Source organism: Mytilus edulis, chromosome 1 (assembly GCF_963676685.1).
Source record: "Mytilus edulis chromosome 1, xbMytEdul2.2, whole genome shotgun sequence".
Taxonomy (NCBI): domain Eukaryota; kingdom Metazoa; phylum Mollusca; class Bivalvia; order Mytilida; family Mytilidae; genus Mytilus; species Mytilus edulis.
The window spans coordinates 2271877-2295230 of record NC_092344.1 but is presented as its reverse complement, the minus strand read 5'-3'; the positions used below and the strand labels follow the sequence as shown (position 1 = coordinate 2295230).

The 23354-nt window shown below is 33.6% G+C and overlaps 1 protein-coding gene across 3 annotated transcripts; it reads right to left on the bottom strand.

Annotated features, from left to right (window-relative positions):
• Positions 1 to 11686: 11686 nt before the first annotated feature.
• On the bottom strand, positions 11687 to 22201 carry LOC139521585 (putative universal stress protein SAUSA300_1656). 3 transcript variants are annotated; one of them, XM_071315069.1, is made up of 6 exons: positions 21912 to 22039; positions 20726 to 20807; positions 19105 to 19242; positions 14042 to 14122; positions 12776 to 12882; positions 11687 to 12180 (listed from the first exon to the last, which is right to left on the bottom strand). In XM_071315069.1, exons 3-6 carry the CDS (start codon positions 19175 to 19177, stop codon positions 11935 to 11937), a joined length of 507 nt encoding a protein of 168 aa, XP_071171170.1. In that variant the 5' UTR covers positions 19178 to 19242; positions 20726 to 20807; positions 21912 to 22039; the 3' UTR covers positions 11687 to 11934. The 3 variants fall into 3 exon arrangements, with proteins under 3 accessions (XP_071171170.1, XP_071171178.1, XP_071171166.1); XM_071315077.1 differs by lacking the exons at positions 20726 to 20807; positions 21912 to 22039 and adding an exon at positions 22147 to 22201; XM_071315065.1 differs by lacking the exon at positions 20726 to 20807.
• Positions 22202 to 23354: the final 1153 nt, after the last annotated feature.

The following is a 23354-nucleotide window of genomic DNA, read 5'->3' as shown; positions in this document are numbered from 1 at the left end:
ACAATGTTAGCACCTATAATAATAGTATTCAAATGTTAGCACCGATAATAACAGTATTCAAATGTTAGCACCGATAATAATAACAGTATTCAAATGTTAGCACCGATAATAACAGTATTCAAATGTTAGCACCGATAATAACAGTATTCAAATGTTAGCACCGATAATAATAACAGTATTCAAATGTTAGCACCGATAATAACAGTATTCAAATGTTAGCACCGATAATAACAGTATTCAAAGATCTTAGTACATTGTTAGCACCTATAATAACAGTATTCAAATGTTAGCACCGATAATAACAGTATTCAAAGATCTTAGTACAGTTCTAAAGTATGATAGTTTGTAATGTATTTTTTTTTATATATTAAAACAATTTAAGTTATAAGCAAATGGCAGACACCTCACGTACATTTCCATATAACAGAATTTCAATATCAAATGTACGTTTGTGTAAACATTTCGAACGTCGACCAACGATGCATTTGCGCAGCGAATAATTGGATCTTGAAACAAAAATGTTGCAAGGTATACATATAGCAGCAACATCCTATGTTGAAAGAGCCCGGGATAATTGATATTGATTGTATAACTTATAGTCCGTAACGTGAATCATCATTCAGGTTACAGAACGTCAGTTTTTTTTCAATTAAAAGACCTACAAATATAGTCGGATTAAAATCTTGAAGTAGATTTAACTCTATATGGGTATGAATTAGACATATTAAATATAATGACACAACATTTGTTAATGAAGAAGGATGAATACACAACCTCCAAATAAACTCTCATGCATGACCTCTGCTTATCGATTAAGACACCTGCAATATTTTTATGACTGTAATTTCACTTTCGGCAATGAATTCCTCTATAAAGTGCACAATGTTTTCTTTACAAGAGGTCGTACAGTCTCATTATGATAACGATTGGTATTTGCATTGATCAATGTATGCCTACACCCATGCGATCAATACCATTGACAAATTCTTAACTGGAGGAATATAATTTGTCACTAACTATCCCTTCCGCATAGTTTTGGGCGGTCTAAATGATTGTTATTTTTCCCCAACAAAAACTAAAATCTTCACTGGCCATTTCCGCACATACAAAAAGTATTCAGCACTATATTGTGTCGACTATTTCCCTTTTGGCAGTACAGTTAAAAAGGACATCTCAATTTCAAAACCATATCTTAATTTATGATCATAAATGCTATTGAAAGTTGTAATTTGTGCAAATATGGATACCGATATGAATAGTTTTAAATCGTCGCGTTTTATCGTACAATATATTGTGAAGCATTAAACAAATCTAATGAGGGGTGTTTTGAAATTCTTACTGCTGATTTATTCCAAATTAAAGTAAAAATAGAACTAGAGGCTCTAAAGAGCCTGTGTCGCTCACCTTGGTCTATGTGAATATTCAACAAAGGACACAGATGGATTCATGACAAAATTGTGTTTTGGTGATGGTGATGTGCTTGTAAATCTTACTTTACTGAACATTCTTGCTGCGTACAATTATCCCTAATTATAAGGATTGGCCCAGTAGTTTCAGTGAAAAATGTCAGTAAAAATTTACAAATTTTATGAAAATTGTTAAAAAATTACCATAAAGGGCAATAACTCCTTAGGGGGTCAATTGATCATTTTGGTCATGTTGACTTATTTTTAGGTCTTACTTTGCTGTAAATTATTGCTGTTTACAGTTTGTCTCTATCTATAATATTATTCAAGATAATAACAAACTAGAGGCTCTAAAGAGCCTGTGTCGCTCACCTTGGTCTATGTGCATATTAAACAAAGGACACAAATGGATTCATGACAAAATTGTATTTTGGTGATGGTGATGTGTTTGAAGTTCTTACTTTACTGAACGATTTTGCTTCTTACAATATTATCTATAATGAACTTTGCCCATTAGTAACAGAGAACTATATTTGGTAAAAATTTACATAAATTTACCAAATTAATGAAAATTGTTAAAAATTGACTATAAAGGGCAATAACTCCTTAAGGGGTCAATTGACCATTTAGGTCATTTGGATTATTTGTAGATCTTATTTTGCTGAACATTATTGCTGTTTACAGTTTATCGCTATCTATAATAGTATTCAAGATAACCAAAAACGGCAAAATTTCTTTAAAAATTACCATTTGGAGGGCAGCAACCCAACAACCAGTTGTCCAATTCATCTGAAAAATTCAGGGCAGATAGATATTGACTTGATTAACAATTTAACTTCTTGTCAGATTTGCTCTAAATGCTTTGGTTTCACAGTTATAAGCCAAAAACTGCATTTTACCCCTTGTTTTATTTTTAGCCATGGCGGCCATCTTAGTTGGTTGACCAAGTCATGCCACATATTTTTTAAACTATATACCCCAAAGATGATTGTGGCCAAGTTTGGATTAGTTTGGCCCAGTAGTTTCAGAGGAGAAGATTTTTGTAAAAGATTACTTTAATTTACGAAAAATGTTTAAAAATTTACTATAAAGGGCAATAACTCCTAAACAGGTCAACTGACCATTTTGGTCATGTTGACTTATTTGTAGATCTTACTTTGCTGAACATTATTGCTGTTTACAGTTTATCTCTATCTATAATAATATTCAAGATAATAACCAAAAACAGCAAAATTTCCTCAAAATTACCAATTCAGGGGCAGCAACCCAACAACGGGTTGACTGATTCAACTGAAAATTTCAGGGCAGATAGATATTGACTTGATTAACAATTTAACTTCTGTCAGATTTGCTCTAAATGCTTTGGTTTCATAGTTATAAGCCAAAAACTGCATTTTACCCCTATGTTTTATTTTTAGCCGTGGCGGCCATCTTAGTTGGTTGACCAAGACATGCCACACATTTTTTAAACTAGATACCCCAAAGATGATTGTGGCCAAGTTTGGATTAGTTTGGCTTAGTAGTTTCAGAGTAGAAGATTTTTGTAAAAGATTACTTTAATTTACGAAAAATGGTTAAAAATTTACCATAAAGGGCAATTACTCCTAAACGGGTCAACTGACCATTTTGGTTATGTTGACTTATTTGTAGATCTTACTTTGCTGAACATTATTGCTGTTTACAGTTTATCTCTATCTATAATAATATTCAAGATAATAACCAAAAACAGCAAAATTTCCTCAAAATTACCAATTCAGGGGCAGCAACCCAACAACGGGTTGACTGATTCAACTGAAAATTTCAGGGCAGATAGATCTTGACCTGATAAACATTTTTACCCCTGTCATATTTCCTTAAAATGCTTTGGTTTTTGAGTTATAAGCCAAAAACTGCATTTTACCCCTATGTTCTATTTTTAGCCGTGGCGGCCATCTTAGTTGGTTGACCAGGTCACGCCACACATTTTTTAAACTAGATACCCCAAAAATGATTGTGGCCAAGTTTGGATTAATTTGGCCCAGTAGTTTCAGAGAAGAAGATTTTTGTAAAAGATTACTTTAATTTACAAAAAATGGTTAAAAATTGACTATAAAGGGCAATAACTCCTACACGGGTCAACTGACCATTTTGGTCATGTTGACTTATTTGTAGATCTTACTGTGCTGAACATTATTGCTGTTTACAGTTTATCTCTATCTATAATAATATTCAAGATAATAACCAAAAACAGCAAAATTTCCTCAAAATTACCAATTCAGGGGCAGCAACCCAACAACCGATTGACCGATTCATCTTAAAATTTCAGGGCAGATAGATCTTGACCTAATAAACATTTTTATCCCCATGTCAGATTTCCTCAAAATGCTTTGGTTTTTGAGTTATAAGCCAAAAACTGCATTTTACCCCTATGTTCTATTTTTAGCCGTGGTGGCCATCTTGGTTGGTTGACCAGGTCACGCCACACATTTTTTAAACTAGATACCCCAAAGATGATTGTGGCCAAGTTTGGATTAATTTGGCCCAGTAGTTTCAGAGTAGAAGATTTTTGTAACAGAATACTTTAATTTACGAAAAATGGTTAAAAATTGACTATAAAGGGCAATAACTCCTACACGGGTCAACTGACCATTTTGGTCATGTTGACTTATTTGTAGATCTTACTGTGCTGAACATTATTGCTGTTTACAGTTTACCTCTATCTATAATAATATTCAAGATAATAACCAAAAACAGCAAAATTTCCTCAAAATTACCAATTCAGGGGCAGCAACCCAACAACCGATTGACCGATTCATCTTAAAATTTCAGGGCAGATAGATCTTGACCTGATAAACATTTTTATCCCCATGTCAGATTTCCTCAAAATGCTTTCGTTTTTGAGTTATAAGCCAAAAACTGCATTTTACCCCTATGTTCTATTTTTAGCCGTGGTGGCCATCTTGGTTGGTTGACCAGGTCACGCCACACATTTTTTAAACTAGATACCCCAAAAATGATTGTGGCCAAGTTTGGATTAATTTGGCCCAGTAGTTTCAGAGTAGAAGATTTTTGTAAAAGAATACTTTAATTTACGAAAAATGGTTAAAAATTGACTACAAAGGGCAATAACTTCTAAACGGGTCAATTGACCATTTTGGTCATGTTGACTTATTTGTAGATCTTACTGTGCTGAACATTATTGCTGTTTACAGTTTATCTCTATCTATAATAATATTCAAGATAATAACCAAAAACAGCAAAATTTCCTCAAAATTACCAATTCAGGGGCAGCAACCCAACAACCGATTGACCGATTCATCTTAAAATTTCAGGGCAGATAGATCTTGACCTAATAAACATTTTTATCCCCATGTCAGATTTCCTCAAAATGCTTTGGTTTTTGAGTTATAAGCCAAAAACTGCATTTTACCCCTATGTTCTATTTTTAGCCGTGGTGGCCATCTTGGTTGGTTGACCAGGTCACGCCACACATTTTTTAAACTAGATACCCCAAAGATGATTGTGGCCAAGTTTGGATTAATTTGGCCCAGTAGTTTCAGAGTAGAAGATTTTTGTAAAAGAATACTTTAATTTACGAAAAATGGTTAAAAATTGACTATAAAGGGCAATAACTTCTAAACGGGTCAACTGACCATTTTGGTCATGTTGACTTATTTGTAGATCTTACTTTGCTGAACATTATTGCTGTTTACAGTTTATCTCTATCTATAATAATATTCAAGATAATAACCAAAAACAGCAAAATTTCCTCAAAATTACCAATTCAGGGGCAGCAACCCAACAACCGATTGACCGATTCATCTGAAAATTTCAGGGCAGATAATTCTTGACCTGATAAACATTTTTACCCCGTCAGATTTGCTCTAAATGCTTTGGTTTTTGAGTTATAAGCCAAAAACTGCATTTTACCCCTATGATCTATTTTTAGCCGTTGCGGCCATCTTGGTTGGTTGGCCGGGTCACCGAACACATTTTTTAAACTAGATACCCTAATGATGATTGTGGTCAAGTTTGGTTAAATTTGGCCCAGTAGTTTCAGAGGAGAAGATTTTTGTAAAAGTTAACGACGCCGGACGACGGACGACAGACGACGGACGACGGACGACAGACGACGGACGACGGACGCCGGACGCCAAGTGATGAGAAAAGCTCACTTGGCCCTCCTAAAAATGTAAATATTTTCCCAAAAAAACTAAAATACAAAAAGCACATTGAACTTTCTTTCTTTTCTTATTTATCAATTTGACTATTTTTTCATTCGTTTTCTTTTCCTTTTAGTATTTTTGATTTTTTTCTACACTATTTAAACACATTATTTGGGGATATCATTGCCAATTTCCAAGATTGATTATTCCTCATTGTTGAAGGGCGCACGGTGGTCCATAGTTGCCATTTTTACGAAATTTGATCTCTGGTGGAGAGTTGTGTCATTGGTCCTATTCCACGCATGCTTAATTTTATGTTATTTATACATTGTTAGAGTACACACCAGCTCTCGCCAGAGGGTGTCCACATTGTTTTACAGGTGTATCAATGCATTTACACGTCCGGTTATATTTAAGGACGTTATTTCAAAGACACACGTCAGTCTCTCTCAATGTTATATAGTACAATTCCGTTCAGTGTTGAGTCCGATTGAGGTGTGTGAAGTATAAATGCACATATGCGTCACATCATACTACGGCCACTAACGCTATAGCAACAAAAGACAGAATGCTACGCTCTCTATGCATTAAATAGAAACAACACCTTTCTAAATAAATTCATGTATTTAACAACTTCAATGGTTTAATAGTATAAAATACGAAAGTTCAATCTAGAGCGTCCTACTCTGTCCCTTTACAATAGAGTCTAGTAATTTTATATGCAAATACATAAACATCACTATTTTGGCGAACGTTGAAAATTATACGTCTTACAAATTCATTGTGTATTTGATTTATCATCACTGCCATACATAATTTGGTACTGAAAATGACAGTCATCCGATGGTTAAATTCTTGTATAAACTACTAGTACCACTATCGGCAGTATGCTTTTACAAAACGTCAGAACTATAATAGCTCCAGTAAAGGGGTTTGACTCACCCCAAAATAGATAAGCAAATAATACACCTTTGAGATGTGTGCATATTCGATATATACAAAAATGAGTTTGGCATTTCTGATGTTTTGAAACAACAGGAATTGAAGCAGTTAAAATATCAGTTTCTGTCACACGTTAATCATGTTACAGAACATTAAAAAATCCTTTTTATTTTTTCGTGAATTATTAATTTTCTGATTTTTTTTTTATTAATATACTAATGTCACTAATTATACCGAAACACTACAGTATATTCCAAAATTCTAATCAAAAACCAACAACAGTGGAAGACATTTCAACTTCCTGTTCCATATCTTTTTTTTAAATATGGAATACTTTGAGCTGTGGAATTTCATAAAAGATAACAAAAGAGGGACGAAAGATACCAAAGGGACAGTCAAACTCATAAATCTAAAACAAACTGACAACGCCATGGCTAAAAATGAAAAAGACAAACAGAAAAACAATAGTACACATGACACAACATAGAAAACTAAAGAATAAACAACACGAACCCCACCAAAAACTAGGGGTGATCTCAGGTGCTCCGGAAGGGTAAGCAGATCCTGCTCCACATGTGGCACCCGTCGTGTTGCTAATGTGATTAACAACTGTGGTTATTGCGCAATTAAGTGACTAATTTACAATATGCTTCATACATTTATACTTGGTTATCTTCACTTATCATAATATTGTCATATTTTGTCATTAAGAAACTACATAATTTCTTGGATTTTGACATCAAGCTAGACAGCAACCCCCAAAAAATAACACAAGGGACATACAGTCAGCACGGAGGTGGGGAGTTTGTACTTGTTTTATATTTTCTTTGGGTTCTCCGTCTTCCCGTTATAATGCAAAATGTCGACAAGTGTGCTGAAGTTGGATTTGAACACCGAAAAATGAAAGCTGTGGTATGCTCCCGGTTAATCCCTGTGTAGTGTTTAATAGACTTTATACGTGTCCTTCGGCAGCTTTCTTCTCTAGATATCGTCGAGTGGTTGTCTCTTTGACAGAATTCACGTTTCCATTTATGTTACTAGTATCGTGTTTTCTTCTTTTATCGTGTTTTCGTATTTTGTCATGTTTTTGGCGATCTCTCTCATCTTATTTGTGTAATCCGAAACATTTGTTTAAGGAATTCGTAGGCTCCATTATGAATGATGTGTATTTTAAGATCAATTATTTGGCCATTGAATTGGCAGAGATAGTAAAATTATTCAAGTTTCAAAATAATTGATAGGTTGATAAAACCTGTACACTTAAGTAAAAGTCACTAAGCCCATACCGCATAGTCAGATATAATAGTCCTCGAAATGACAATGTAAAACAATTCCAACGAGAAAAGTCACGGCCTAGTTTATGTATAAAAAATGAACGAAAAACAAATATGTAACACATAAACAAACGACAACCACTGAATTATATGCTCCTGACTTGGGACAGACACATACATACATAATGTGGCGGGGTTAAACATGTTAGCGGGACCCCAACCCTCCCCTAACCTAGGACAGTGGTATAACAGTACAACTTAAGAACGAACTATAAAATTCAGTTGAAAAAGGCTTCACTCATCAGATGGATAAAAATACAAGTGGACGTGGACAGGTTCTTGTACATCCCAACAACAAAAATGTATGTGTATTTTGTAATTTTATGTGAAATTAACACTCAACCAATTTCGTGCGTCAAGAGAGCTTTTCATGATTTATTTCCAGCAGAAACTCCCAAACAAAAATATATGAGAACCAGTGATGATAAGTACTTAAACCATGACAAGCTAAATGACCATAAGAGACAGATAATCTGACCAGTATAGATAATTCATTCTATTGAACCATAACAAAAATCCATTTCACCATCGTTTTTTAATAGGAAATGACATCTAAGTCTTCAGGAAAATTAAGTCACACGAATATAATCAAAACTGATGGTTTTTTTTTTAATATTTCCCCCCGTCAAAAACATCTGAACTGATTAGAAATAAATTGAACACGTAAAGCGAGACAACTCGGTTACATAATCAGATCTTTGTAATAGATGAATATGATTGCTGCAGCTCACTGAGAAATCGGTTTATTTGGTTAGCATATTGTTTCTGTTTCTCTAAAAGCTCGACATTAGGTCTTTGAGATCATATATTTACTAATAAAAACTTACACACTTGTCCATATGTTATTTGAACAGTTCGGGTAGCCAGTGCTTTGTTGATCGCAATTTTGAAATATTTGCCACTGTCATAATGTACATTTAAGTGAGAAGATAAGGCTGTGAATAAGCCGACTTATTTGATTTGTAATATTATCCGTTTTTAGTTAAGTTGATTATTTTGCTGTTTGCAGGTTTTATAGATTTCTACAGCTTATTGACTGACAATTAATTTCAGAATTGTTGCTTTAGTAGTTAAAATGTTGTCCATTGTATCTCATGTTAACAGTTTATTAACAATTTTTATAAAAGGGAATGGTGTAAATAAATTGACCGCGACAGCAATTGGTCAGATGTTCTATTCATATTAAAAAACACAATTTAGATATCTACGAAGATAATCTTGGTCAACAATCTTTCTTTTATATTTGTGCGAGTTGTACAGCTAATGACAATGAAATGGATCTGTTGATCTTTTTCACTATATCAACCTCTATATAGGTTCGATTGTGGAATATGTATTTATAATAGACAACTTCTATTACTTAGATACCGTCCGTGTTTAATAGGGCTGTGTAGCCTCCTTTTAAGGTCGTTAAAAACTTCCATCATCATCATTGAGTTCGTATGATTATAATACAAATATATGATATTTAAATTCAACATCCACGTATGAAATTGGGAATTTTCAATAATTCATTTTGAAGATTTTTATTTCATTTGCACGGGATTCATACGAAATAGGATTGTACCAGAGCTACTACAACTCGAAGACAAAGTTGACAACAATATAATTAAGCTATAGAGTTTATATATGTCTAAATTTTAATCATATTGAGAAGACCATGCATAGACTGATTTCGTCGTTTATTTTTCTGGATTATTGTTTTCCGGAACATTTTGATGTAGTTGGTTTGACAATGTAAATGTAAATAAAAATAAAATTTAACTTTCTTTTACTGTTTTATTATAACCTCCTCTGTGGTCTCGTTTTAGCGGCATTGCCTCAAGATCGGGAAGTCATAGTCTCGATCCCAACTCAGTCAAACCAAAAACCAAAAAAATATTTGTGAACTTCCCGTTTGAATGGTTTTACACTAGTTATTTTGGGGCCCTTTATAGCTTGTTGTTCGGTGTGAGCCAATGCTCCTTGTTGAAGGCCGTACATTGACCTATAATGGTTTACCTTTATAAATTGTAATTTGGATGGAATAAGAATAAGATGGCAACATAGTAGTTCCAATGAGTACCAAAATCATCCAACACCTGTATATAGTGGGCACCTACATTGTATTAAAATATAATGATTCTGAGTTAAAGCATATATCCAAACAGTTCACTAAAACAAAAAACTGGAATTTTTCACATTTGTTTCGTTTCCATGGCAACGGCAGCCATCTCGATAATGCCATACCCCACTGCACTATTTTATGTGGTGGTCAACATTATGGTATAGTTCCATCAATATTGTTCAAGCCAATTTTGAGAAATAGTATGGACAAAAAAGTGTGGAAGAATAAATATAACTAGATTTGCCATTGCAAGCAATAGCGGATGTCACCCTTCCCCCTATTGCCACTAAGCGGCAACCATTTCTATGGCAACGGCAGCCATTTTCAAATTTTCAAAGTCATAAGTCTCATCTTTACTTGTCAGTTAACAATAATATCAAGTTTCATCAAGTTCAAAGCATTTTGAAAATTTTTGACATTTTTGCAGTTTCCATGGCAACGGTGGCCATTTTGGAAATTCCAACTTCAAAAGTCTCATGCAGACTTGACAGTCAACAATCCTGTTAAGTAACATCAATTTTGGAGCATTTTGAAATTTTTGAAATTTTTGACATTTTGATTGGTTCCTATGGCAACAGAGACCATTCCCAACATTTAATGGCATAAACCACATTGGTACATGGGAGGGACCATACCATCAAAGTTTGGATCAATTTGACCTACCATTTTAAGAAAGTAAATGCCACTTTAAGATTTTTGGACCATTTTGACCTGTTTTGCATTGTTTCCATGGTAATGACAGACATTTTCGAAATTCCAACGCCAAATTCTACATCTACCAATGTTGCTCATCGTTACTGTGAAGTTTCATTAAATTTGGAGCATTTCCATATTTTTGAAATTTTTGGTGTGGTATCCGTGGCAACATAGCAGTTCCAATGATTGCCAAAATCATCCAAAAGCAGTATATAGGGTGCACCTACATTTTATTAAAATCTAAAGATTTTAAGCTTAAGCATTCTCAAACAATTCACCTAACTCCAAAATTATATTTTTTCACCATTTTTCCGTTTCCATGGTGATGGCAGCCATTTTTTAGTTCCAAAGTTGCACTGCAACTGGAAAGTCAGGGTTCCTTGTTATAGTGCACCATCGTTTAGATTGGTTCCTTTGGATCTGAGAAAACTGCCGGACAAAATTAGGTGGAAGAAAAATAATAATAATAGAGGAAAAGCAATATGTCACCCGACATTGTCGATCGGGTGACATAATAATAAGACAAAAAGAACGGAACAATAACAATATGTCACCCCAACTCCGTTGAGGGTGCCATACTAAGGATTTTATTAGTCTAAAATCCAAACAATAGGATTGTTAGTAAAGTTGTCTCATTGGCACTCACACCACATCTTCCTATATCTATAGCATGCACGGACCTAAATATGCATGTAGGTAGACTTCCATCCATAATCAGTCAACCAATCAATCATTATACCTGTTATTTTAATGTCGTTTATAGAACCAAGACACTGAAACATTACACATTTAAAACTCTGGAATTGTCATTCATCGTTCAGGCGTGGCACATTCACCTATTCAGTAAAAACGATTTTAAAAATTTACTCGCCTCTCACAAATACTTCTAAAACCTGCTATATGAAATATATAGCGAACAATCTCAAGTGAGAATGTTGTTGGCCATGGACAGTTCATTAGCACATCTGTGCAACTTGGGTATTAGTCATTGGAATTTTTGTTTTCGCTTAGACTATGCCATTTTTCTTTTCTATATAAAGAAAGATAACTCCGATCATCTTTTAAAAAGCATTTATTATAATAAGTGTTAATGCCGCACAATTCTCATTGTAAAAAAAGTACCTGAATGTGAATGCATATAAAAAAGAACAAATATGTCAAGTATAATTATTGATTCAATGCTTAGCTTTGTCCTGACGTTCACATGTGTATATTGATTTAATGCTCGTGTTTGTCCTGACGTTCACGTGTGTATATTGATTTAATGTTCGTGTTTGTCCTGACGTTCACGTGTGTATATTGATTTAATGCTTGTGTTTGTCCTCGTGTTTATGTTCAGCTGTAGGATTCTGGTGAGGTTTATGTCGACATATTATGACAGGTATGTCGGCATGGTGCATTATGTACTCGCTATTGCTCCCCATGATGGTACGTCGTACAGTGCCGTGACCTCTGGCACCACACACTATCATTGCAGCGTTTCTGTCATGGGCGACTTTGATTGCATTTTCACCGGCCTTTCCAGCAGTTATAAAAACTTCTCCTTTCATCTGAAATTATTTCAAACATGAAAATTCTTAATTTTTTATTTGGCCGATAAAGGTGATCATATAATTTTGAACGAGGGCCACGTTCTTTGTTTCAAAGATTTACTTTAAACAAAAAAAATGCATATTGTAGCAGGACTCAAATCTGCTGCTTACACATGGATAAGACAGCACAAAAATTTAAAAAAAACCAATAGTTACTTCAAATTGACCTCCCATATATCCTGCAGCTGTGATATTCATGTATTCATTATACTTATAATGTTATTTAAAGTCAAACAATGTAAACAAGTTGAAGCACCGCCTATCTAGTAGTTGTAGATGTCAATCTTAATAACAAAGCTCGAGCAAACATTTATAAAAACACAGCAAGCAAGCCAACCAAACATTCAACTTACTAGCATTATGATAATTGGGAACATATCAACCTAATTTCCAATACCCAAATGGTCAATACTGCACTGTCTCCTGTTTTTTTTTATTAACAAGTTCCTATTTATAATGGTTTGTTAGAGCACTCATAAAAACAACAAAAATTGTCACTTAGTGACTAAAGGTAAATGGTGAATTATGATAATGATTAATATGTCAGACTTACTCCTTCGTTAGCTAGCTTTTTCTTAAGTTCTTCAGCATGCTCTTTGTGTGAATCAATATCTCTTTGGAGTTGTGAAGCCAACTCAGCAGAATCAGCTGTCCCAAATGCTACAGAAAAACAAACAAGAGATAGATATGAATATCTGACGATTTGTTTTAAAGATTTATCATAATTTTCGATTTTTGAATTCAAAGGACCAAACATTTACCTTTTAAAATGTTAAAACATTCTTAAGGGAGTTCGCTTCTCAGTTTCAAAATAAGTAGATTTTCAAAACACTAGTTTATATTGGTAGGGGATTGATAAAGGAATCAAACAAGCAAAAATAATATATAGGTCAATGTGCTTGTTTTTGAGATATAAGCCATTGAAATTTTGGCAGGAAAATATTCTCTTTTTATTTTTCATAGCTCTATCATTGGCAAGTTTAAATTCTCAAAAACTGTTAAAAATTAATTAAAATGTTTATAAAAAGAAAACCAGGGGTCAATGGGCAATTTTTTTAAGGTTCAAATGGATAAAACCAGATGATTCCGAAAATCTGACAAAACACCCAAAACATGACAAGCGAAATTCCTTAAGTGCCTCAACTTAACTTAAAACATAAAACGAGAAAATAGTAACCATGATAAAAATTACATTTTAAGCCTTATGCCCCTTTCATATACACGAAGTTTTCATACGAGACCTTACGGATCGCACTCATACACGTATCGTTACGATTTAACCACTTTTACAAAAAGTTTAGAAGGCGAACTATAAGATTTCACAACCTTACAAAAATTACACTATCTCTTATATCTTATCATTTGTCACATGAAAAATTTAGTAAAGTAGCTTGATATAATTTCAAAAGACCGGAATCTTACATAAACTAAAGAATGATATGAATTATCAAAAAACCGTTCTAAAGCATTATAAACACTTGTTAATCTTCTATCCTGGCGCTTCTTTCGTAGAAGAAACTGGCGAACACAATTTTAATATCTCATGTTTTTTTTATTAATATATGAATCACTGGTAACAGGAATCCATCATAAAATTGGAACGGAAATGGGGAATGTGTCGAAGAGACAACAACCCAACCATATAGCAGACAACAGCCGAAGTCCACCAATGGATCTTCAATGCAGCTGGAAACTCCTGCACCCGGAGGAGTCCTTCAGCTGGCCCCTAAACAAATATGTATACTATAGTTCAGTGATAATGGACGTCATACTAACACTCCGAATTATACACAAGAAATGTTCATTAAAATTATATTACCATAAATTCCATGGGCATGTCTATCGAAGCAGGTCGCTATTATGACGTAGTCGTTATCTTTTCTAATATGGGACTTGTACCCTGAAAAATAATAAACATTAAATCAAAGTAAAAATCCCCTTGTTATATGGTTAAACAAACATCAAAATGTATGAAATGAATTCACTGTCAATTTCTCTAAAATTTGACTTTTTTATCTTTAGAAAAGTTATTTAAAAGAATCATCAAGGAATACCGCTGGTTGCAATATTATTGGTACAATAAGATTTTCTAGAAATGTATTAACTCATAGTATTCTTGTCAACGTTGTTCCAAACAAAACAGGTTGTGTTTAGAGAAGAAAATAATTCTTTCTGAACGTAGTATAACTGTCACGATATAAACCACCCCAACATTCCAGCAGCACTTACATACGGAGTATTTATGATATTCCCGGGCTTGTCTTTCCTATCATGATTTCCTTGGTAGAGGGTTGCTGCTCACAAGGAAGCTATTAAACCAAGAATTCTAAATTGTGATGTTGAAACCACACCTTCGTAAGTTTTACGCCATCACGAGTTGGTTGACCGTTATGGAATACTAGTATCTGTTTCATAGATGATATGTTCTTTGTGTCATAACTACATATCCCGTCCCATATTTACGAATCTGACGTACCGAATTAGACTTGTTACAGGGTATGTACTAAAATGAGCAACACGACGGGTGCCATGTGGAGCAGGATCTGCTTACCCATACGGAGTATCTGAGATAGGGTTCATTTTGCTCAGTTATTATATTGTAGTTTTGGAATTTTTGTTTTGAATTCCATTGGTTGTCTGCTGTCTTTTCCTTTTTAGCTCACCGGGCCCGAAGGGCCAAGTGAGCTTTTCCCATCACTTGGCGTCCGGCGTCCGTCGTCCGTCGTCGTCCTGCGTTAACTTTTACAAAAATCTTCTCCTTTGAAACTACAGGGCCAAATTAAACCAAACTTGGCCACAATCATCATTGGGGTATCTAGTTTAAAAAATGTGTCCGTTGACCCGGCCAACCAACCAAAATGGCCGCCATGGCTAAAAATAAAACATAGGGGTAAAATGCAGTTTTTGGCTTATAACTCAAAAACCGAAGCATAAAGAGCAAATCTGACATGGGGTAAAATTGTTTATCAGGTCAAGATCTATCTGCCCTGAAATGTGCAGATGAATCGGATAACTTGTTGTTGGGTTCCTGCCCCTGAATTGGTAATTTTAAGGAAATTTTACTGTTTTTGGTTATTATCTCGAAAATTATTATAGATAGAAATAAACTGTAAACAGCAATAATGTTCAGCAAAGTAAGATTTACAAATAAGTCAAAATGACCGAAATGGTCAGTTGACCCAAATAGGAGTTATTGCCCTTTATAGTCAATTTTTAACCATTTTTCGTAAATCTTAGTAATCTTTTACAAAAATCTTCTCCTCTGAAACTACTGGGCCAAATTTATCCAAACTTAGCCACAATTATCTTTGGGGTATCTAGTTTAAAAAATGTGTCGGGTGACCAGGCCAACCAACCAAGATGGCCGCTTCGGCTAAAAATAGAACATAGGGGTAAAATGCAGTTTTTGGCTTATAACTTGAAAACCAAAGCATTTAGAGCAAATCTTACATTGGTAAAATTGTTTATCAGGTCAAGATCTATCTACCCTGAAATTTTCAGATGAATCTGACAACCTGTTGTTGGATTGCTGCCCCTGAATTGGTAATTTTAAGGAAATTTTGCTGTTTTTGGTTATTATCTTGTATATTATTATAGATAGAGATAAACTGTAAACAGCCATTATGTTCAGCAAAGTAAGATTGACAAATAAGTCAACATGACCGAAATGGTCAGTTGACCTCTTTAGGAGTTATTGCCCTTTATAGTAAATTTTTAACCATTTTTCGTAAATCTTAGTAATCGTTTACAAAAATCTTCTCCTCTGAAACTACTGGGCAAAATTAATCCAAACTTATCCACAATCATCTTTGGGGTATCTAGTTTAAAAAATGTGTCCGATGACCCGGCCATCCAACCAGGATGGCCGCCATAGCTAAAAATAAAACATAGGGGTAAAATGTAGTTTTTGGCTTATAACTCAAAAACCAAAGCATTTAGAGCAAATCTGACAGAGGTTACATTGTTAATCAGGTCAAGATCTATCTGCCCCGAAATTTTCAGATAAATCGGACAACCCGTTGTTGGGTTCCTGCCCCTGAATTGGTAATTTTAAGGAAATTTTACTGTTTTTGGTTATTATCTTGAAAATTATTATAGATAGAAATAAACTGTAAACAGCAATAATGTTCAGCAAAGTAAGATTTACAAATAAGTCAACATGACCGAAATGGTCAGTTGACCCATATAGGAGTTATTGCCCTTTATAGTCAATTTTTAACCATTTTTCGTAAATCTTAGTAATCTTTCACAAACATCTTCTCCTCTGAAACAACTGGGAAAAAATAATCCAAACTTATCCACAATCATCTTTGGGGTATCTTGTTTAAAAAATGTGTCCGATGACCCGGCCACCCAACCAAGATGGCCGCCATGGCTAAAAATAGAACATAGGGGGTAAAATGCAGTTTTTGGCTTATAAATCAAAAACCAAAGCGTTTAGAGCAAATCTGACTGGGTTAAATTGTTTATCAGGTCAAGATCTATCCGCCCCGAAATTTTCAGATGAATCAGACAACCCATTGTTGGGTTGCTGCCCCTGAATTGGTAATTTTAAGGAAATTTTGCTGTTTTTGGTTATTGTCTTGAATATTATTATAAATATAGATAAACTGTAAACAGCAATAATGTTCAGCAAGGTAAGATTTACAAATAAGTCAACATGACCGAAATGGTCAATTGACCCCCTAAGGAGTTATTGTCCTTTATAGTCAATTTTCAACAATTTTTATAAAATTTGTAAATTTTTACTAACATTTTCCACTGAAACTCCTGGGCCAAGTTCATAAGTAAGATGTACAAACACATCACCATCACCAAAATACAATTTTGTCATGAATCCATCTGCTTCCTTTGTTTAATAGTCACATAGACCAAGGTGAGCGACACAGGCTCTTTAGAGCCTCTAGTTAGCCATGCCATTGTCAGCTTATTTTCGACTTATGAGTTTGAATGTCCCTCTGATATCTTTAGCCCCTTTGTGAGAGAGATACCTACGGCCGGACGGATATTAGTATAACATAATACTCCCGTCTTTGAATTACTTTTAAAATCACAAAATTAGACGAACGGACGGTAGACGCAAAATTGAGGAAACCATAGCTTCATGCAATTTAATTCGAGATATCAGTGGAAGTTCCGATTTCAGTTAAGACGACGTGTCCTGGTGTAACTTTTATCTTGTTCGCCCGAAACTGAAGGTTTGGTAGACAAAACAAAAACATTTAAATGGATCTAAATATAATAACCAAACTCACGCTCGGACAGTTTCGCTGATTTAGCATTAGCACAATTATATAAATGAAAAAAACCCAATAAGAATGCATCATCAAGTGGAAATATCGTGAGACAGTTAACATGTATTTTGTTGCAAAGTTAGACACACAAATAGTTTAGTGTCAACATTGATGAATTACATTTGTCAGCATCTAATATTGTTTTTTACACACTTATCCAGGTACGACCTCTTACATAAACCTGATGCACTGACACTAATGTGTATTTTTTCAGTAACTTTGAGTGCGTGTTATTTTTTATTCCTGTATAGAGCTGACGACTATGAACTTTGTTCATTGTAATAGACGTGGACGATCAAAGACTTTCAAAAAGGAAAGAGAAGCTTATTGATATATCTTGCTTAAAAGGATGCAGCAGTTCATAGAAGAAAATGTACCTTTTATAGCTGACTATGTGGTATCGGCTTTGATCATTGTTGAAGGCCATATATTTTTCGCCTTTTACATGTAGAGCACTGTCTTGGTGTCTTCAAATTGTCTTTGCAAATGCTGTTCATATCATTGACATTTTAAATCGAACATTAGCCTTTAGCAACAATAAATCGTTAAAAGCTAAAAAATAATTTATAAAAATTGCAACGTTTTCAGACTTTTGTATCAGGTTAAAAACCCTGCATTAATTGCTTTGAAAAATAAAATAACAAGTTAGACAAAATGACCACCGGTTATAAAACTTTTTTAAAAGATTTTATAGAATGTTTGTAATTTTGGTAGATGTTATTATTATCTTACTTTTTTTATACGATTTCTGCTATATCTACTTATAAAATTCACTTTCAGTAGTTGAGTCAACAAAAAACGTCGCTAGACATCTTTCTTATTTCAGTTTAATATTCATGGCACTGCAATCTGTCCATAGATGTATCTTGGGATTGCGCAAGGTCATTTTTTTCTCCGACTGTTTAAGACGTCTTTACACTAAATTCATTGAACGTTGGATGTGTACTGATTGAGAATTAATCTTAAATGCATTATTTTTTATTAGTTGTTATTGACTTTACACTACCTGTCAGTAACTACGAGAACTCTTAGAGCCGTACTTAATGGCTTTTTGTTGTGAGGATGTATAAGTACCCGTCTTAAAATTATCAACATTTAATTATAAATTTTTAAGAGTACAATTGAGGATCGAAATAAAAACATAACAATACAGAAACATGCTTTCGTAATCCTTCGGAAGCTTATTTATCATCCGCATGTACAAACTCCATGTTTTTTCCCCATAAAATAAAAGCACTACCAGAAACCTGTTATGTCCCTAGTTTTTAAGTAAAATTGAGAAAAGTTGATTCTTTCGACTTATCGGCTATCTTACAGAGCAAAACAGTTTCATGTAAGATATGACTGACCTGTTGACTTTCTTATTGTTGATCACATGTCTTTCCCAAGTACCAATTCCAATGATTTCTTTTCATGTATTCCTATTTATGTAGCTTAATTTGCAATGGTACTACGGCGGTAAAGACGTTTTGCTAAAGTTTAAGTTTATAAAATAAAAGCAAACACTCACTCCGTGATACTTTAACCCCTACCTAGCCTTGAGATTAAAAATAGAATTAGAAATGTTACCATATTAAAGTATACTTACAATCAAAAGCTAATTCTGAATGATAGCTCCCATCCATACACAGCACAACCGTCCGTTCATTCTCACCAGCCATATTTGTCCTATTGTTGTTTTAGATAACAGCTGATCCAGGTATGGTTATAATGCGAGCTGTGACATCTACAAAAATACAAATTACAAGGCTATAGATATTGATAAAATTCAGGTAATTTAGGAATGCATGTTTATATGTACGTATTGATAACGAGATACGAGGTCAGCAAAGGCATGCACAACACCACTTAAAATACATCTTTTTCTGGTCTGAAAAACATGTTGAGTAAACATGTTTTGTTCCTTTATTTGAACAGGTTACGTTTGAGCTTTAAAAGCGGATAAAGTTCAATAAATAGTCATTTCATTATAGTATTCTATCCTATATGTTATAGTGTAAATATTTTGCGTTGTAATGTGTTATTATTTTCAAAATTAACTGCGTATCTAATTTTAAAAGTAAGCTAATAATTCAAGGTAAAATGGAAGTTCGACCAAGAAAGATATTTGTAGTCAGATGATCGAAGTATCAATATCACCCTGTTTTATTTTATTTAAAGATTTTCAATCGATCACGTTGATAATACATTATCGCGTTGATAATACATCTTGCGTGTGGTTCAAAGGTTAATAGGTCTAGTGTTTTTGTTTGTAAGCTTAGACGGTCGAAAAGAAGCTTGAATAAATGAATATATATTATTATGACAAATTGCATTATAACATTCAACTGGGTTTATAGTTAACGTCTGGAAAAATAAATGCCGAAGCAAAACATGACCAAATATAAAAAATTATCCTGCAATCAGTCATGCAACTATTGTACTGAAACAAAGTACACAAATTAATATTTGCTTAATCTGTACCAGAGACATATAATACATGTACTCCACATCAATATTGAACAAATGCGTTATGTGGATATTAATTTCTACTTATGTGACTGTTCAATTAGGGGTCTTCTTTGTGATCCGCTTGTAAAAATGTCGAATTGTTTTTGAGAATTAGGATTAACAACCTTAAAGTCCCGCATGTAAATTGCGTTTTCGAAGAACCTCGCTTTTTTGTACTGTTTCATCAGAAAAAAATGCATGCAAGCAAAATCATGACATTATAAAGTATTTTGATGAATAAGAAGTTGGTAAATAGCGTACGTGAAAAGTCGGTGAAATGCACATTATGATATACTTAATACACTTTATCTTCGTATAACGTATAAACAATTTATATGTTGAAACTCGATGGGAAAAATTATCTGAAAGACGACGCAGTCATAGACTAATTCATTATCACAAAATTTTGAATAATAAAACTCCAGAGTATTTAAGAGACTTCAGTAGGAAGTAGGCATGATCATAATACAAGACAAAGAAATAATATTACACAAGTCAACACACGGACCCGTTTATATTCTGAATATTTCATCCCTGCTACAACAAAACTATGGAACACTCTTAACTTAAACATAAGAAAATATGAATCTCTATCATTATTCAAACAGCAAATTAGTACCCAAAACAGTAAGGTCCCAGCGTATTATTATATAGGACATCGTTTTGGTCAAATTCTTCATGCTCGCTTAAGAATGGATTCAAGTTCATTGAATTCTCACCTTTTCGTTCGTAATTTAGTAGACTCTCCAAATTGTCGTTGTGGTGATGTAGAAACAAATTCTCACCTCCTGTTATCTTGTACTATATACATTAATTTAAGATATGAACTATTAGATTCTGTTTCAGTTCTTCTTGTCCAAGTTAACATAAAAACTTTGCTTTTTGGATCAACGGTACTCTCAGATCAGCAAAATTGTTTTTTTTATTTAGTTTGGTGCAGAAATATATTATTAAAAGTAAACGTTTTAACCCTTGATGTTAATGCTTCATCACTCAATAGGAACCCAAGCATTTCACACTGTATACATTACAATAATTCATTTTTATTTATTATTAATTTTTTTAATTTTTTTTTCTCATTAATTTTTTTTCTTCTTCTTTCACCTTTTTCATATGCACCCACCGTGCCATATAGCACCGTCCCTTGGTGCCTCCTGCAGGTCAGCTAGATATATTCAGCCTACTCACAGTATTCGTTTTTGTTACTTTCTAGATGTGTGCCTGAGACGAAGGTTTTATGTATACTCCTATATATATACTAATACATGAAAACTGTTGCTTCTTATTTGTGTTTGTAACTATGTATACTGTATTGTTTATTATATTTGTAAAATAATAATATTATAATGATATTATATTATGCTCCTTGTGAGCCCATTTTATGGAAATAAAGCATCTTCTTCTTCTATTCATATATTTATTACAGAGCATGCCAGTATTTATATTTCGTGGTAAGTACTTTTTTCTGCGTATTTCTTGATAAGAAAAATAATCTGGACAGTTATGATCGTTTCCGATTCTAATCAGTAAGTCAAGATAATGCGCATCATTATTGAGCTCAGAGTATCTTCAAATAATTCAATTCTTTTTATTAAAACGACGTATATCGTTTTTCCTGAACGAAACTAAAATATACATTTTTTTCTCTCGCCCTAACTATTCGTCATTTGATACTGTATACTAGTATAAAAATTGTACAAAATAACTTGTGACCAAGGACAACATCGTATTTTAAATTCGCTATGAAGGTCAGAGATTGATAGTACGATTTTTTTTTCAAGCTATTAAAACATTAGATAAACGAAACAATTATTTGTTATAATTCATAAAACAAAAATGAACATTCACTAAACTTTTTAAATTTAAATCCGTCACTAATTATGAAATACTATTATAATGTCTGACCTGTTAAAATGTTTGAATCTGTCGGAGCATCAAGTGTCTTCTACATAAGCATAATATTATACGACAAAAACAGTAATCATGTGTTTTAAATGTGCATAAAGCACAAAAACGAGGAAGGAAAAGAATACTCCGGAAATATATTATCTAAATGTAAATGGTATCGACATAAATAACCACATTTCATCAATATATCTATTCATCGACATTTTAACAAACACTCTTTAAAATAAGTTACCGTTATCAGCTGTTCAGGCACAGGCACTTGCCTCAGACTGTTTTCCCCCTATATACCTTAATATAACCTTGTTATACCGGGGGGGGGGGGGGGGGGGGGGGGGGGGGGGGAAATTCTGCACTTGTCTCAGAATTTGTTTTCCCTATATACCTTAATATAAACTTGTTATATTAAGGTATATAAGTTTATATTAAGGTATATAGAGGAAAAAAAATTCTGAGACAAAAATTAAGTGCCTGTGTGTTCAGGTTTGATTAAAATTCTTATTCCTCTTTAATCGTGCCTTTAACGATCCATGAACAGCACTTAATCTTACTTTTATTTCGAGAATACATTGATACATAAAGCAAGTGTTTCTCGTTTCTCGTTTTTACAGAGGATGACTGTGAGGACATTTAGGTGTATTGCTATCGCCTAGATTTCCATTACGTAATTTTCGTTTTGGTTTTTTAACCGATCTATATACATGATGAATACGTAGACATCATAAAGTGCATACTTACATTCCTTATCGCTTGTTATACATTCATTTCTTCAATGAATACTCATCAAATACTTTTAAAGAGGATAATAATATTAAAATGTTTTGTTGTATGTATATGCGTATAAGTAAAAAATCATTATTATCTATGCACACGCATGCGGAAGAATATCTCAAGAACGTTTGTAGTTTCAAGAAACGATAACTCTGTATGGATGATTCAACATTTTTTGCGGGAAAATACGAGTGCCTACTGAAATCCATTCTATTAGACAAATCGAATTATTACAGTCCACCATGCACTTGTACTGCACTATTAGTAATATAGTATAATAGAATGATATTCGAATGCTTGAAAATTATATATACATGTAATTGTACTAAAATGTATACAAGTATTAATATAATATATAACAATAAACGGCGGGTATACTGATTTGTATCACTACAATATAATATAGTCATTACGGTGAGGTTGTGTTCCCTGTCATTAATTTATCATCCACGCAAACTTGTCCTAGAAAATAATTATATCTGTACATTAACTTCACTTTCATGTTTGAGATGTGATTTTATTCTGAGACGAGCGCTTGTCGGATCATCCAAAAGCACTTGCGGTCATCCGATGTTCAGTACTTCAGTACTTTGATTATATAGATTAGACCGTTGGTTTTCCCGTTTGAATGGTTTTATACTAGTAATTTTGGGGGCTTGCTGTTCGGTGTGA